Source organism: Aplidium turbinatum, chromosome 8, assembly GCF_918807975.1.
Source record: "Aplidium turbinatum chromosome 8, kaAplTurb1.1, whole genome shotgun sequence".
Classification (NCBI taxonomy): domain Eukaryota; kingdom Metazoa; phylum Chordata; class Ascidiacea; order Aplousobranchia; family Polyclinidae; genus Aplidium; species Aplidium turbinatum.
Genome location: NC_137479.1, coordinates 9,518,594 through 9,537,574, shown reverse-complemented (window position 1 = coordinate 9,537,574; position 18,981 = coordinate 9,518,594). Strand labels below are relative to the sequence as shown.

General features: G+C 38.6%; 1 protein-coding gene across 2 annotated transcripts; it reads right to left on the bottom strand.

Annotated features, from left to right (window-relative positions):
* Positions 1 to 9,348: 9,348 nt before the first annotated feature.
* Positions 9,349 to 12,445, bottom strand: LOC145775824 (uncharacterized). 2 transcript variants are annotated; one of them, XM_082587201.1, is made up of 6 exons: positions 12,421 to 12,445; positions 12,094 to 12,135; positions 11,296 to 11,340; positions 11,009 to 11,047; positions 10,548 to 10,580; positions 9,349 to 10,181 (listed from the first exon to the last, which is right to left on the bottom strand). In XM_082587201.1, exons 1-6 carry the CDS (start codon positions 12,439 to 12,441, stop codon positions 9,993 to 9,995), a joined length of 369 nt encoding a protein of 122 aa, XP_082443327.1. In that variant the 5' UTR covers positions 12,442 to 12,445; the 3' UTR covers positions 9,349 to 9,992. The 2 variants fall into 2 exon arrangements, with proteins under 2 accessions (XP_082443327.1, XP_082443326.1); XM_082587200.1 differs by lacking the exon at positions 12,421 to 12,445.
* Positions 12,446 to 18,981: the final 6,536 nt, after the last annotated feature.

Below are 18,981 nucleotides of genomic sequence, written 5' to 3'. Positions count from 1 at the left end.
AAGAAAAGTTTGAAGGCGGAATGTTATTAAAATAGAGTGAACCCTATCAAAGCAAAATTGTGTAGGCTATAGTTGCCCTGTAGTTCCCAATGCAATTCTGCTGTATTTATTATAACATACTTTAATATCAAAAAGAAAAATTTACGATATGTTATGATTTTTTTCGTGGTCTCTAAGGAAAAATTACTTCTATGTTTTCCAGTTTGAAAACTAATTTCCTAGCTTGCTCACAGTGCCTTCAATGAAGTTTACAGTTTTTGTGTTTTGTTGGCATGACTATGGAAGATAAATGAATTACACCTTTTTTATAGTAGGAGTGTTCTAAAATAACATTTTTTGGCCTCACGTGATCTTCACATATCGAAAAAACTATTCTTAAAGAAAAGTCGAGAAGTACCTGGAGACAAAGAAAAAATGTGGAAAAATAAGAAAAAGCTATGTTCCGTGAAACCAACCGATCAATCAAATATCGTTGTATTATTTATTTTTGAAACAAAAGCAACTTGCTGATATCTTTTGGAGCGGTTTTGGCATAAAGTCAAACAACAACTGTCCGCTCCGTTGGCTCAGTGTTGTAACTTCAAACGACGCTGGCTCTCCGGGATGCAACTTTACAAAAGGTACCATTAAAAAATCCCCTTCGAAGTTTGTTTGGTAATTGCAGAAGAAAAAAGAGCAATAGCACTGGCGGAAATCAAACCCACATCGATGAAATGATCATCTGCATCACTGCCCTAACCCTCTGCGCCAAATCAGGCAGTGGCAAACCGATGAGTTAATTTCGCTATTATATACTTTTTTCTTTTGTTGCTCAAAGGGGATTTTTTAATGGTAGCTTTTGTAAAGTTGCCTCCGGGATGCTCGCTTAAGCAACGCATTTCAGCACTGCTCTCCATTCAGTGGCATCAAATGGGTAAGACAATGCCCCGGCAACAACACTTCAACAACTATAGAAAACTTCCCTTTGTCAATCTCGGTAACCGACCCTGCGTCAGTGGTTCAAAGCCTCTACAAGTATGCAAACTGCCAGGAATAACCAGTGTTGTAACGAGACATGACTTGTCGAGACCGAGACCCACTTTTTTTCTTCGAAGCAGGACCGAGACTCGAGAGATAAAATTTGCTAAAATTACGGTCAAGACGGGACCCAAACAACTCAAGACGGAGACATCGAGACTGTAGATGAGACTTTACTCTACCAGCGCTAGCCTACACTTTAAAATTTATACCTTGCCATGCCATCATGTAGGCCTATGTTTTGTTATTGCTGTGCTCGATGTTTTTGATGAAGAAGTACACATTTTTAACACGTTTCCAAAAGTGCGGTACAGTGAAAATTAGGAATTTTCAGTTAAAAAATAAGGTCTTTTCTGTGCAGGCAACCTGTTATTTGATGTGGATTGTATGCCACAAGTAGTTGAATATTATATACTTTACAGCAAAACTGTATCTTCAAAGTTGACAAAATCACAAGCCTAAGAAGCCTTTCATTAAACTATTGCTTTATTGTCTATCTATCTGTTGGTTAATGACACATGTATGTGAACGCTCATGTTGTGTCCAGTACATCGGGCACATCTTTTGAGGACGTGCTCATTGCAGTTCATATAAATCAACATAGATAGCGCGGTCGACGGGAGCTGCCACAGTGAGGCTGCATGATGATCTCATTCCTGCAGAAGACACACTCCACCGGCGCTGACGAGGCAGACACAGATAGAACAAGAAAAGAAAGCTTTTGCAAACACGACAATTTTTGTCAGAATTGCAGCGTGTTTACGACTATTTTTGAAGTACTTTGCACAATGTTAATGCAGCGATTGAACTGTTTTCTTGTTTTCATTTCCACCAGCCTCATATTAGTTTGGGATTTATGTGAAGTGCACTTAGCCAGAAGCCGTATAATCTTCGAGAGAATGCATACCATCATCTCCATGGCAGATGCTACAACGTCAATGCTGTCACTTTTTATTCGACTTCCGGCGTTGCTATAGGCTTAATTCCCACAATAATTAGATCTGTAAAGATATAAAAAAAAGTCTTGTAGTAAAAAACGGGTATGCACTCATTGAGTGCGATTCTGTCACTCTTATAGGCTAAGACACTAACATCCCAAACAGCAATATTTGTACTTTTTACATTGATTTAACATCTGCAACGTTGAATTAGCGTAAATAGGAAAAGCTTTGTTGTCTGGAATGTTTACGACCACGTAATAATAATGTTATTATTTTTATTATTTAAGTCAATTATTTTTTTCTTTGACTAACATTATCTCTTTTACAGTAGGCTAATATTTCACAAAATGTTTACAATCAAATTACAAACTTTGGTTATCTTCAAATGGTTAATTTCAACACTTGGGTGCAGGGGCGTAGTCAGGGTGGGCAATTTCCTTCGCGAAATATTTTTATATCTTTGCGAGAGAAGTAATTTTACAATACCATAAACAGATGACTGGATGACTGACCGTAACTTAAACAATGGGAGGAAATAGCATGATTCAAAAAAAAAATACAACAAACATAGTCGGTGCATGTTTGTTTTGCATGTTATATGCACCGACTAACAGACTTTTAAGCTGGGCTATTTGGCCAATAGATATTGATATACTGTCAGTGTCAGTAACATTTTTTTGTGTGCATGAAATGACAAAATTATCAGTTCTGTCGGATGGCAATTAACTATAGTAGATCGTATGGTTGTTTCGTTGTCTCTCTGTCAGTATGGAAACTTGTGTCACTTTTGCATTGTATATAGCCTACAACTTACATATTTCGATCATGTACTTACTGTTCCTGGCAAATAAACCATTGATTGCTTGACTGTCAGGTTTCACAATGATGCAAATAAACAGAACAGCAGTTCCAAGCGAACAAGTAACCTACACCTCAAAACTAATATGGACATTGGATAAGTAGCCTATTATAGCCTACTTATTGTATTTTTTGCGAAAGGTATTTATTGACAAACTGAAGCCTACCATTGAACTATTCACTATTTATGCTTTTAGATGTTTTGGTTTTATGTAACTTAAATAAACTTTTTACCCTCTGTTGCAGCATCATTTGACAGAGTTTTAGTATACATTTAAGCTGAAAGTACTCTCAGAATGCCCAATTCTAAGAAACATTTTTTTTTTATTTCTGGGAGAGTTCTCCCAGACCACCCACCCTGCCGGGCTCATTGACGTGTGCAATAGCCTACTAATTTTCCACCCTCCGAAATTTTGTGCTGGCGATATCTCTGCTTGCGTGCATATTTTTCCATCACTAATAATTCACTATAGTATCAGTGGTTGTTTGAAATACTCGTCTATGTGGCTATTAGGATGGAGGTAAGAGGCCTCATATGAACCATAGCCTAGGGCCTTTCTTTCTCTAAATCCGGCCCTGGTGGACAGATAACAAGCAAATCCACAAATAAATTTAATGCGGAAACGCAAGTAGTTTCTAGTTTGCCAGTTGATGCATCCATAATTTCATTGTTGTTTCATTGTTGCGCATCAACTACAATACTGTTATAGTCGTCATTTTATTTACGTTGAATATGAATATATGTAACTCGTGACCAGCGTCACTACATAATCACAGTTCAGCGTTTTCTGGTACAGACGTTGGAATTGATTACCACCGCACTGCGCGTGTAATCAATTGAGCGTTCTGTACCACGTTTCTTAGTTGATTGTTTTGCGTTTCTTTCTTACTATATATTGCGTTGCTTTTATACACTGAATCAGTAAGTAACAAACCAGCTCAGTGGCCGAGTGGTTTCGCCTTCGGCTCTGGTGCTGGTAGATCTGAGATCGATTCCAGGTCGGGTCAAACCGAAGACTTTAAAAACGGTACCGATTGTGTTCTATCCTGCATAGCGCAGTGAGAATGAGTCGGGTAATAATGTGATAACATCGTAAACCTGATACAAATTAAAAATGAGCCCTGTCGCTAAAAGACCTTAGCTGTTGTAGAGCGACAATAAATAAAACCATAACATTATTATTAGTAAGTAACAAGAGGTAAATGGTTTTCTCACTTGGTTGGCTATCGCTACAATTATTATTGTTTATTTTATATTAAACGTCTGGAAATACAACAGACATTTAACTGGCGTCGTCGGCAGGATCTTTACAGAATTTCTACAGGAATTTAGAAACATGGAGAAACTGATCGAAGTCCTGCAACAACAAATTGCTAACCAAGAACGCCAGACGAAGGAGCAAATTGCCAGACAAGAACAACGTCACCAGGAACGTCAAGAAGAACAAGAAAGGCGCCACCAAGAACAACTACGAGAAATACGAGCCCAAACTGCGAGATCACAGCCAACAACAATACAACAACAGGTATCTTTACCTAAGTTCGTAGCGTTCGAAGCCACCACTGAACTGTGGGCAGACTATTGGAAGAGGTTTAACACCTTTGTAGCAGCACATTCAGTCGCACAAGACAAAATGCCGCAGGTTTTTCTCACCAATCAATCACCTACAATCTACAAAATGTTAACAAATTTGGCTGCGCAGGAAACAAACCCAAAAGAAGTCAACGATCTCACCATGACGGAAATTACAAATTACATGGCTCAACAATTCGACCCAAAACGCTTCATCGTGAGGGAGCGATTCCGTTTCTGGAGCGAAATGAAGCGCAAGCCCGGTGAAACAGCTCAAGAACTAGCCATCCGCATACGCCAGGCAGCTGCCACCTGTGACTTCTCGTCCATTTCAAATCCATTGGACGAAGCTTTACGTACTCGTTTTATTTGTTCAATAGGTAACGAGGCGGTGCTTAAGGCGTTATTCAAAATCAGAGCTGATGAACTTACTTTCAAACGTGCGGTGGAGGTTGCATCAGAAACCGAAGAGGCAGCCAAGGTGGATAAAGAAACTGTTTACGGCACTCCACCAGCACCAGTTGCGAAAGTAAGGACCATCAGCAAACCTCCAAAAACTAGGCAACTTACAGGTACTTTCTTTACTTCTAAAAATAAAGAATGCTATCGCTGTGGTAATTCCAACCACAACGCCAATGACTGTAGGTTTAAGAAAGCCACTTGCCATTTCTGCAATATTACGGGACACTTACAGAGTGTTTGCCGAAAGAAAGCTAGACAGTTCAAACCTTCTAAGATAAATTGCATCGAGGAAATTAACATGCTTTCTAGTTCTTGCAGAAAACCTCGAAATTCAAAGTTGGAAGTACCGATCTCCATTAATTCGGTAACCACACACTTAGAACTGGACACTGCTACAAATGGAAATTTCCTTTCCAGCGACGTCTGGACTCGGGTAGGCGCACCTCAATTGCAAGCACCAGTGTCGCAGTTCCAATCTGCTACCAAGCATCTAGTACCAATCACGGGTTCTTTCACGGCCCAGGTAACTTGTCCTTCCACGGGAAGGTCAGATAATATTTCTTTTGTAGTCACGACAGTCAAAGGACTAAACTTGCTAGGTCGTGATGCAATTTCGTCTTTAGGAATTTCTATCGATAAATTCCTTCTGTCTAACTATTCTACTTTACAGAGTATCCAGTCATACGACAAGCCTGATAAGAGTCTGGAGAAAGCATGCTCCCTCTTATGTGACGAGTTCAAAGATGTTTTTAAGCCTGAACTCGGGTGCTTACGAGATTATGAACTAGACATAGATTTTAAGTCTGATGCTAAACCTGTTTTTCTAAAACCTAGGCTTGTACCTTTCGCGCTAAAGGAGGACTTAGCACAAGCCTATGATTCGGGCATTGCACGTGGTGTATGGACACCAGTTCAGTTTTGCGATTGGGGCACACCGGTTGTTCCAGTCCGTAAGCCTTCAAACTCTTCAGGAGCGAAGGCCAAGTTACGCATTTGTGGCGATTATTCAGTCACGGTGAACCCTTCCCTGGAGACCCATCGTCACCCGTTACCCTTACCAGAAGACTTAATGCAAAAGTTGGGTGGTGGGTACGGTTTCAGCAAGATAGACTTGGCTGATGCCTACAATCAGATTCGACTTGGTCCTGACAGTCGAAAACGACTTGCATTAAGCACTCACCGTGGCGTACTTTTACAAAATGTTTTACCTTTTGGCATATCTTCTGCTCCAGGTTATTTTCAGAAGATCATGGACGACCTTACAGCCGACCTTCCAGGGGTTGCAGTCTACCTAGACGACATTCTTGTCAGTGGCACTACTGCTGAGGAGCATCTCCAGAATCTTAGACGGCTCCTCGATCGACTTCACTCAAAAGGCCTGAGGTGTAGGAAAGACAAGTGTAAGTTTGCACAACCTCAGGTAGAGTATCTCGGACACATTTTGTCCAGGCAGGGCATCTCCAAAGGTCCCAAGGTAAACGCCGTACTGGAGATGTCTGCCCCCACTGACGTATCTTCTCTTCGTTCGTTTTTAGGTTCCTTACAATTTTATTCGAAGTTTCTACCGTTGAACGCTTCTACTGTAGCAGAACCACTATACCATCTCACGAAAAAGGACATTCCTTGGAGATGGGGAAAACAAGAGGAAAACTCTTTTGCTCAGCTGAAGCATCATCTATCTACTGATGAGGTTCTTACACATTTCAATGCGTCACTTCCGGTAGGTATCGCATGTGATGCTTCTAGTGTGGGCATTGGTGCTACTTTGTTTCACCGTTACCCAGATGGCACAGAACGGCCTATAGCAAACGTTTCAAAAGTATTAACAGCCTCTCAGAGAAACTATAGTCAAATTCAGAAAGAGGCTTTGTCGATAATTTTTGCGCTAAAGAAATTCTATCAATATCTTTTTGGTAGATCATTCATTTTGGTCACAGATCATTAACCATTGCTTAGTCTTTTTGGCCCGACCAAATCGACACCTTCTTTGGCAGCAAATCGTTTGGCTCGTTGGGCACTCTTTTTATCGCAATTTACCTACACTATTGAGTACAGGAAGACGAAGGATCATCAAAACGCTGATGCTTTGAGTCGCTTACCAGCAGGAGGGGATAAAGTCTTCGATGAAGAGGAAAGTGCGGATGACATTGATATCGTCTGCGCTATCGATGCTTTGGATTTGCAGGTCCAGACCCCAAATGCTGCATCACTACGTAAAGAATCTTCTAAAGATCCTATCATTTCCACGGTAATGCGTTTCATTCATGAAGGATGGCCGGCCAAGTCTTCTCCACAAGACCCGGTCGAACCGTTTCGTAAGTACGCAGACTCTCTTTCTACTTGTTACGGATGTCTACATTACGGTTCCAAAGTGGTCATCCCGTCCAAACTTCGTCCTTCCGTCCTTCAGTTGCTTCATGAAGGACATTTCGGCATTGAGAGAATGAAGCAGTTGGCAAGGACGTCCGTCTACTGGCCAAACATCGATCGAGACATAGCGGAACTTTGTCACAAGTGCAGTACCTGTGGCGAATATCAACCGCAGTCTAAAACTCAGGTCCAATCATGGACGGTTCCAGAAGCACCGTGGAGTCGCTTGCACATAGATCATGCGGTAGAATTCATGGGTTACCATTGGTTACTCAGCATTGATGCTTTTTCTAAATACCCATGTATTCAGGCTACTACTTCTTTATCTTCAACAGCTACTATCAACCTGCTAGAAGAAGATTTTGCTCATTTCGGCTATCCCCATACTATAGTTACCGATAATGCTACTACTTTTAAATCCACAGAATTCCAAACTTTCTGTAAGGAGAGGGGTATGGTACACATCACGGGTGCCCCTTACCATCCGGAAACCAATGGAGCGGCGGAGCGCCTCGTACGTACGTTCAAGCAAGCACTTCGCAAATCTTCCCTGCCCCCGAAACAAGCAGTCTTGGAATTCCTACAGCAGTATCGACGCACGCCAACTCCGAGTGGCTACTCTCCAAGCCAATTACTCAACAATCGTCAGATTCGAACCAAGATCGACACGCTTCTCCCCACATCGTCTCAAGTGGTACCCCGACAAAAACCTCACAACACGGACGCCTCCGAAGGTACAAAACGGCATTTCAAACCGGGAGATCCCTGTTACGCGCTATCATTCACTCCACGACGGAGCCAGGATCCTCGTTGGGTTCCAGCCGAGGTGATTAAGCGACAGGGTAGCCGAATCTTCCTGGTACGTCTGCTGCCACATGGTCCGACGTGGAGGCGCCATATGGACCAACTGCAACCTCGCTATGCATCATCGGAGGACCAGGAGAAACTCCTGCACCAACAGTCGACTCCTCCCCTGTCTCCACCTCAGCTCGAACGGATTCGGACGACACACCGACTGTACCGGAATTCGGGCCACACAACCCACGAAGGTCGAGCCGTCGCCGCAGACCTCCGGCCCCGTTTCGGACTTTGAGAGTTATTGTTTAATTCGGTGTCTTGTTCATATTTTTCTTTGTGTATAAAAATTATCGGGGGAGGTGTTATAGTCGTCATTTTATTTACGTTGAATATATGTAACTCGTGACCAGCGTCACTACATAATCACAGTTCAGCGTTTTCTGGTACAGACGTTGGAATTGATTACCACCGCACTGCGCGTGTAATCAATTGAGCGTTGTGTACCACGTTTCTTAGTTGATTGTTTTGCGTTTCTTTCTTACTATATATTGCGTTGCTTTTATACACTGAATCAGTAAGTAACAAGAGGTAAATGGTTTTCTCACTTGGTTGGCTATCGCTACAATTATTATTGTTTATTTTATATTAAACGTCTGGAAATACAACAAATACATTAATAAAATTTACTTTATTTCTTGTAAGCTATAAGCAACTTCGTAATTTAGTTGTCCCTGAAGCAAGTAAGTTAATTGTTATTGTTGTCCAGACAAGCAAGTGAGTGATTTTGTTCTTCCAGAAACTCTCGGATTTTCCCTCATAGGCAAACTATACTCGATCAAATTTCCTCGCGATAGCCAAAGGAAGTTTTATGGAGCAGAAATTCACTGTTCTGCTCGAATTTCAGCATACCACGTAGGCCTACGAAATATACAAGTGCACACTGCACAGGCATATTATTTAGGCCTTGTTTAATTAACTACAGGTAGCCTACAGTTTTTTGGGTCTTTTTGAATAGTATAGCAGTAGCATTGTCTTCTTGTACGTACGTATGTAGCCTACAGCCTATCTTTCGCTGCCAGGTTTTCTGTGGAGACGATAATGAGCAATCGTAACATTTTTGTGAAGCCCTTTTTCTTCTCATCACGACATCTTCAATTTGAAGTCATTTCCCTTTCCTCGACGTTTCATCAATGTTTTCTCTACATTTTAAAGTACGTTCAAACATGATATAACACACTTACATTTGATCTATATCGTGTAGTTTGCTGCCTTCAACTGCCACTTTTAGAGAACTCTGAGCTGAGGGTTGCAACACACACCATTCATGGATCACTTTGCGATGCAGTTGATTTTAATTAAATTATTGAATATAGTAAATCATTGGAATAGAGCAAACACAATGGATACAAAATTAAAATAAAGATAGAAAATAGGCTGTATGTTTTCACCCAATCAGAACGTTTCCCGCTTCTCCACTGTATCATGAGATATTTTACTTAGCAAGCAACATTTATAATTGAAGAGCTGATTTTAAAAATACTCAATGACGAATAAAATAAATTATAGCACAATACCCTGAACGCATTGCCAAGACATTTGTAAGATATCTGGAAATACAATTTGGGTAGAGGCGAGGTTACTTTTCTGTATATGAAAATACAGACAGAGAAGTTTGGAAGACCATGATCGCCAACGTCTCTATCAGATCAGGCACAATCATCATCATCATACATGAAAATAGTAGGCTACCTAGGTCCCCAAAGCACTTTCTGGTGTATTTATCATGCGAATATAGTTTTGATAATTGTATTATTACTTACAGTGCTTTGAATTTATTTTATACAAATGTGATTTAAGTGTTTTTAAAAATTAGCCTTTTTCACATAATCTTGGCCGTTCATGACAAGCTTGCGTAATATCAGTGCGATAAAGAGAGAAATTAATCTAATAAGGAAAGATTGATTCCATCGTCGTTAATGTTGACGGGGAGAGTGCCTTCTGTGCTTTTTGCTGCCGCTGTGCTTGTGACTTTTGGGAGACTTTGAGGACCTCGAAGACCTTGAAGATTTTGAGGACCTTGAAGACTTTGAAGATTTGGACGACCGGCTACCGTTTTTGTGAGGAGATGGTGGTTTGGGATGACTTGGTTTAGGTTTGGGTCCCTGAAGAATATAAACCAGTCAAAGTTTTAAATAAAATGCGATGTAAAAGTTCTATTTGCATTTCATGTAGCTTTGTATTGAACGCAAGTCTCTGACAAGAACGATTCATCAAAAGTTGATCTCACATAACCTCTGATCTAGCTCCATAGTGTTTTGAAAGCTGATGACTTGTACAATCTATGGACTTAAAATGCTCTAATTTTATAATATCTTTTTCTCAATTTAAATTAGTATCGCACGCAGGATCATATTCTCCTATATTTCGTGCAGTAAGTTATATTGTTAAACGGAAATTATTTCTATAGGTTTTTTTCTTGTTTTTCTTTAGATTTTGTTAGTGTTGAAGTGTTATAGAAGTACACTTACATTATTACTGCCATGTAGTCCACCGTGAACAACCTGCATAGAAAAAAGCGAGTTAGTTGGTTGAAAAAATAATGTGGGGAACACATGATAAAACAAATAAAACCCTTTGAAAAGCAGACTTAAATCACACTAAACGACTCTAACAATGAGTGAAAGTGAAAAGACAAAACTGCACTTCTCAACTGTTTTTGTTTGCAATGGATGGAAGCCAATGAGTACTTCACTGATGTTTAAAGTAATACCTTTTTAGTGGCCCAATACGCGTTACACTAAGCGGGTTTGTATGCAAACGATTTATTAATAGGCCTAGATATCGGCTTCTCTTCTGTCATTTTAAAAGAAGTCCATCAGATTTTTAGAAAAGTAAAATCGTGTGTAACAATGGCCCATTTGAACGTTTTAAGCATCTAAGGACAAAAGTACATCAACCAAATAACGATAAAGATAAAAGATGTACTCACAATGCCTTGAGATTGCCCCATGGATCCACCGCTATTATGCTGCAACAAAGCATAAAGTTTAAGCATTTTCTGCAACTAACAAACACGAATCAACGTTGGGGTGGTAAAAGGATAGACCTTCGGCCCCAGAGGCTCACACGAAGACGACGACCAACGTTAAATTTAACTTTCAGTTGTGGTAGATGCGGAGAATATTCTTAAAACTATTGCTTGTTGCTTAATTTGATTGCATGCAAATTATCACCGCTGTGCAGCTCGGTTTGTATTGTAAATTAACCGGAACTTACCATTCCTTGAGATTGTCCCATTGAAATTCCGTTGGCTCCATTGTGCTGTAAATAAAAACAAACGAATAAAGAAAAAAGCAACACAAATTGCACGAAATAAATTATGCTGTATAGCCAGTAGTGACATCTAACTGGTTGGTATTGGTTTGCAACAGTTCGAACAAGTTGAGTCCCAAATCATGAAATCTAAACGAATCGATTAGCAGGCATAACTTGTTGCTATGGAATTAAAACAACTCACCAGCTAAACAAAGTACCTCCTAATAGATTACTACCAATAAATAGCACCTAGGCCTACTTGTGGAAAAGGGAAAACCCTTCTTCTGATTATGATGTAGGCCTATATAAGTTTCAAAATTAAAAATACGTTATTATAATGCATGAGGGCAGACGCTATTAACAATTTACTGTATTTAAAAAACCAATGCTGCAAAACCAAGGCTCAACAGTAATTGATAAAATATTGAAGTCAGTACATCATGATGTTAATTTTTTCATCTCATATCAAATTTGTCAGTTCCGACAAAGACGATTTAGAAACGATTGATTACAAATATTCCACTACCCTGCGATTGTTCCATAGAACTCCTTTTCTCCGAAAAAAGAAAAAAATATGTTTTCTTTTAACAAAAGCATAAAAGTTAGTTAAAAATTTACATGCAGTTTATTGCATTTTGTATAGGCTCGTAGCCTACGTTTGGAGGATTTATATATAAAACATAAAATTATTTTAATGAAGCCGTATGCTCAAAGAACGCTTCGTTTTTTTTTTGTTCTTTTTATGAAACAACAACTTACCATTCCTTGAGATTGTCCCATTGAACCACCATGCCCGTTGGTCTGTAAAGCAAAAAATGTTTGAAATAAGTTACTACAGTAGAATTCGCCTATAGTGACCTTGGCTATAGTGACACTTCACCTATAGTGACACCTGTTGCAAAGTCCCGTTTGCATACGCAACAGTTGAGTAGAATTCGGCTATAGTGACACTTCGGTTATGGTGACACTTTTTCCGCGGTCCCTTCAGGTGTCACTATAGGCGAATTCTACTGTACTTATGTAGAAAGTAGACTGATTAAACATTAACGTGATTACATTTTGGTGACGCAACAAACAACAACTCACCATTCCTTGAGATTGTCCCATCGAACCACCCCAGCCTCCGTGCTGCAATAACAACAAATGATAATCTCATATGCAGAGCTGTAGAGCACTATAGCACATCAATGAAAAAAAAACAACAACTTACCATTCCTTGAGATTGTCCCATTGAACCACCATGGCCGTTGGTCTGTAAAACAATAAATATTAAACGGTGCTTACAATTTGAATCAGGTTTGTTTTTTAGCATTTTGCGAGAGCAAAAAATATCGACAACTTACCATTCCTTGAGATTGTCCCATTGAACCACCATGGCTGTTGGTCTGCGACACAAAAATGGTTTAATGGGTGCTCAAGTTTACAAACTTAATCGATTCAAGTTTAAAGATCAAGTAAGCCTATTTTGCAGATACAATAAAAGCAACTCACCATTCCTTGAGACTGTCCCATTGAAGACCCTTTGCCATGAGTCTACAAAAACGTATAATAATAATAATGCTTGTTTTATATTGCGCTGTATCTACCGCAGATTGAATTGCTGTTCAGCGCTTTACAAAGCAGACAGTAGACCTATAAGAGAACTAAAATTCGGAACAAGAGTTATTCATACAGCAGTTGCAATACAGTTTCATCTGTTTTAGAGAAACGGTTTCTGTATCGGTATCCGTGGAAACGGTATCTAAGGATTAATATTGTCGTTTTAATAATCGCATGAAGATACTGCAGTTTCTATGCAGGTTGGATTTATCGTAGCCTATTGTAGAAAATGAATAGTGTTTATAGCCTACGTTGTCAAAGTATCTTTCATAAAGTTAATCTAAATTTATCTGAACTACCTTCCTGACAGAACAATGTTTGCAGAGACACACAATGTTATGAAAATATAAAACTTTTAAACGATACAGGGCCAGTTATAAACGCCTGTGTGAAAAAGCTCTACTAAAAAAGCTCTACCTAAAAATAAATAAAAGTTGGCAGAGTGTCCAGAAAGAAACTTTTTGATGGACCATATTTCTGACGAATCAAAATTTCTAAAAGAAAATCAACAATGCAAAACGTGTGATCTGAAAAAGGGGAAGCTTTCGCGGGGAAATGTTGATAAATTTGAATTTGTTTCGGTCGCTTCTTGCGTATTTTGTGGCCAATGATCAATTTTTTTAAGATACACCTTTTGCATTTAACAATAATCATTAAAAGTAGGTTCCTGTGGCAGTTGGAGTTAAAGTGTAAAAGTTTTGGTTGAAAAGTTAAGTTAACTTTGAACTACTTTTTGAATAGGGGAGAGGTGTGTATTTTGAACCCCTTAAAGAAAAATAAGCACAACTCAGCCAACTTCCGGTCAATGTGTATTATTTTTCACCCAGATACAGTCTAGGCACTTGCAAACCAGTGTAGAAAATATAAATCACATACAATAAAAAAATACAGAATAATTAAGCAATAAAAAATGTTCAAAAATGGTCCAAATTACACATATGGTGTGTATTTTGGACCATTGGGGTGTGTATTTTGGACCATTGGAGTATGTAATTTCAACTGAAGTTGCTTGAGATCTTCGAAATGAAATTTCTGGATGACGGTTCAAGAATCCCTTAAGCCAATCTTTTTCAGCCAGGCCCTTTTCACTGTTGAAGCGGGTGTTGATATTATTGGCAGACGCAATGTCATATGCAAGCTTTCTTAAATCTATGGCCCCTAAACCATAAAATCTTCACTCCATTTCCAAAACATGTTTGACCAGTTGATCTTCAATATTTTCGGGAAGATCAAGTTGTCGACCAATGGCTTTTGACACTTGTGTAGCATATTTATTGGTAGCCTGTTATGGACATGTTTTAACACTACAGCATTGGGAATTTTGAACTGACGCGATGCTGCATAGGTGAGATGACTGGTCCAAATTACACACTGTCATGCACTGTTAAAAATTATCAACTATGACTTCCACACTTGGTTACAAGTCTTGTAATTGAGCACAACATCTCCTTATAGGTTAAAGATAATACCAACATCATATCAGACTCAAACGTCATGCCAATAACGTCTCAGCGCTTAGCAATCAACTCCCCAAAATAACATCAGCATACCCAAAACCACAAATTCCAATCTCCCGTCCACGTTTCTAAACCTAATGAGCTGAGTTTTTCACATCCGGGCTATTATTATTTTTTCTTTCAAGCTGTTCAAAAATATTGACAAAACGATTTTTATTTTTTGAGTTAGGGGACTGGTCCAAATTACACACTGGTCCACGTTACACCACTTTCCCCTATACGACAGAATGATTTCAGGAACTAGGAGGGGGAAAATTTTGAGACATTACTTTTAATACATAGCAACTTGTTTATTTTTACATATAACTTATGTTTAAAAAAAATGCAATTATTTCTGCTTGCTATTTTGTTGGACGATCTTAAAACACAAAAGTAAACAAAAATTTATGTCAATACTATTCATGATTTTTATGTGATAGGCATTTTGAAAATTCGTCCTAGATGTACATTGTACAAGGCCAGTGGCGTACGCAGGATTTTCGGGGGTGTTGAAGGGATTGGCATTCTTAAAATGTTTGAAAAGCCCTTATTTTGTTAATACCTCGTACAGAATTTGGCTACTACACTCAGTCTACATCATCGATAACAATTTTTAAATTTACAAGAGCTAAGGTTGCAAGTGTGATCACTTTTATCATTTCACCTAATAACCTACCATGTGTTGGGATTGAGAGGCTGAGAAACTCCCGCCATAACCTCCATGCTGCAGAAACATGAAACAAAAATGAAATATTAAAGCGTTGGCGACAACCACAATAGTGGTTTTTGTTAATAGTTATTTAAAAATTACTTTGGCAATTTCTATTTTCCATCGTGTAGGCTATGACAAAAAGATTGCAAGGTTGCAAGCTGTAAAATTCTGGTCTCCAAAGCAATCAGTTTAACAAGAGTGTAAACCATTGGCCACTCACCATGCTTTGAGATTGTCCAGCTGAGAAACTACCTCCAGAACTTCCATGCTGTAACAAAAGTGAATACTGAATTGAATTCACAACCCGTACAATATTTTTCATATATGGTTGGATTAGTGTTTATAAATAAAATCACTCTTTATTGATCTACCATGTGTTAAGATTGCGTGGCTGAAAAACCACCGCCATAACCACTATGCCCCAAAATTTAAAATAAGTTATTAATATACTTTGTAACTGAAACTGCTTCGGCAATTTCAATCTATTTGCTAATTAAAGTTTGAATAACAAAAAGATTGCGAAGTTGCCAACAATCAGAATCTATCTGGTCACCACGGCAATCAGTTTAATACGTGAGTGTAAGCCACTGGAACTAAATCTTGAAGTGGATTCATAACCCGTAAACTACTGTATGTTTTTTCCGTTAGTTAAACTACTTTGGTACTTTCAATCGTTTTTCAAATGGAAATGTGAATAGGCTAATGGAAATGTATGTTTTCTGGAAATGTGAATAGGTTGCAAGCATGGCGACCTATATACGCAAGCCATGCCAACGTGCAGCTTCAGATTTGACTGAAGGGAAGGCCAACCTATTATTAACGAGAATCGCTAATATAAGTTGATGGTTTGAGTAGTAGTAAATAAATATAGTCTTCGTGGATAATTTGTGTGATTTTAAGCTACTTTTGGTACCACACAAATAATGGACTAAATTTTGACACTTGTGCTGGAAATTCAAAACGCGTTTGGCACACTGGTAATAGGGAAAGATTTGCCATTTGCTCAACGTAAATTTAGGAGTTTAGCATGTTTAAGATTCAGTGATCACATTTTGGTAATTTAGAGTTTCAAAACTATCATTTCATTGAGATATAAAGTAAATTTAGCGTAGAGTTCAAAATCGAAACTAGGCTACATGGGCCTCTAATTCGCGCTTTGGCAAGGCTTGTAGAAACAGGTTGCTTGTAAACCATTGGCCACTCACCATGCTTTGAGATTGTCCAGCTGAGAAACTGCCTCCAGAACTTCCATGCTGTAACAGAAAGAAAATCCTGAAGTAGATTCATAACACGTAAACTATTTTTCACATAGTTAGACTACTATTCACATATAAACCACTTTTATCTTTACACCGATTGACCTACCATGTGTTGGGATTGCGAGGCTGAGAAACCGCCACCATAACCTCCATGCTGCAGAAACGGTAAAACAAAAACAAAATATTAAATTGTTGGTTACACAGCAGCAATAGTGGTCTAAGTTTGTTAATGTATTTTGTTATTTAACCTACTTTGGCAAATTCAATAGTTTTTCAAGTTAAAATGTGAATACCAGTAATTTGTATTCCATTGCTTGCCTTGCTATGTTTTGATGAGAATTTTAACGAATCATTATGAATCTGGTTGAAACTTGTCTCAATTGAAAGCCCATCATTTTCATTCCCAAATTTCTTAGGAAATCGCAAGAAATTCAAGTAACTAAATCTGATCCAAGCGACTGTACAAATATTATCCCAAGTCATTTCCTTGCTTTTTTACATCACTCCACCGCATGACGTCGAATATGACGTTTGCATCAACCTAAATCACAATATGGTGATTCTAAAACCATTAGTTAAGGACATCATAGAATATTTAAAGAACCCCAAAACAATTTGACGCTGGCCATGATAATTCGTCGTTGTAGAAGCAATTAAAATACGAACAAATCAACAAGTGGGCTACAAATCATATTTTGCATGAAGCAAGGTCTACAATCCAATTTACAGCAACAGTATTTGTTTATTGTTTCAGGCTTTGGAAAGCTTTAAAACCAACCTTCCGTTTCTTGAGATTGTCCCATTGAAGAATCATGCCCGTTGGTTTATAAAGCAAAAAATGTTTCAAATAGTGTTTACAATCAAATTCAAGATAAGTATGTTAGTATTTTGCAGATGCAGAAAACAAAACAAAAACACCATTTCTTGAGATTGTCCCTATTGGCCCACATAACAAAGATTGTTTCAATGAGTGATTAAGTTCAAAAACTCAAGCTGAGAGTTTTTGCACAATCTTGCAGATGCAAAAAAATAAAAAAAACTCACCATTCCTTGAGATTGTCCCATGGAACCACCCCAGCCTCCGTGCTGCAACAACAATAGTAAGTTAGATTAATGCTTCATGTGCAGAGCACAGAATATTGGCTGTTCGTGAAAATCTATCTTTGGGCTGGGAAAGCCCCTTTGAGAGCTTATTCCTTGCAGTTTCCCATAGCGCTTTTGAACTACAAGCCCGGTTACCAGAAATGACAGAGTACAGGTTTTGCTTATTGTTGAAGTGTTGTCTGTGCATTTATTCTCTCCATTGACTGGTGGTAAATGAAAAGCAGCTCTTGAAATACCCTGCCCTAGCCCACACCCCAAAAGTCAAACTCGTGCAGCTTGATCTTTAAGTTCATCTTCATCGTGCATTAAAACAACATCTTACCATTCCTTGAGATTGTCCCATTGAACCACCATGGCCGTTGGTCTGTAAATTAAACAGTATTTCATAACATAAAACAGTTTTAAAAATAAACAGTTTTACTCAGCACTTTATAAAACAACATCTTACCATTCCTTGAGATTGTCCCATTGAACCACCATGGCCGTTGGTCTGTAAAAAAATACACGTTAAGATGGAGCTACAATTTGATTCAGGTCTGTCTTTTAGTATTTTGCGGGAGCAAAAATATCAATAACTCACCATTCCTTGAGATTGTCCCATTGAACCACCCCAGCCTCCGTTCTGCAACAACATCAACAATTGCATGGGGTAAAAATAACAAAAATTTGCATTTAGTGTTTAAACAATGAAAAATCTGGTGAACCAATTGTGTAAACTTATTTCTTTTCCGGTTTTGAAAATTTGATTTTCCTAAGATAGGCCAAGGCTGTGGAGTCCGAGTCGTTGAGTCAATAAGATGTTGAAGTAATTGGAGTCTTTAAAAATTCACCAAGACTTAATATGGTTTTAACTACAGCGTGTATACCATCTGGAAATTTTTACACCAGGCACAACACATTTTTGCTCAGCACTTTATGAAACAACATCTTACCATTCCTTGAGATTGACCCATTGAACCACCATGGCCGTTGGTCTGTAAAATAATAAATGTTAAAAGGTGCCTACGATTTCAATCAAATTTGTTTTTTACGATTTTGCGGGAGCAAAAAATATCAACAGCTCACCATTCCTTGAGATTGTCCCATTGAACCACCATGGCTGTTGGTCTGTAAATAATAAATGTTAACCGTATCTGTTACTGCTTCCTTTTGGCGGGAAGAGTTACTGGCCGAGACCATCAGGTCTACGTCTCTCTTATTGCTAATTACTCCGTCGGCTTATATCAAATAACAACGGGAAAAAGTATACCGTTGGTCAAAAGTCTTATCTATCACTTCAATCAATTTATTTCGCAAAATATATTCGTGATTGTGTATATTAGGTAGAAAAGGTGATAAAGACTCGGTTTTTGACCTATTTCGCCATTTCTTGGTCAAATTTCTCAGTTCACATTTTATTTTGAAAGTCTTCTTGCGTTGAACACAGAATTTCATCAATTTTTTTTCCGTTTCTGTGCAAACAGTATTCCATGCACTT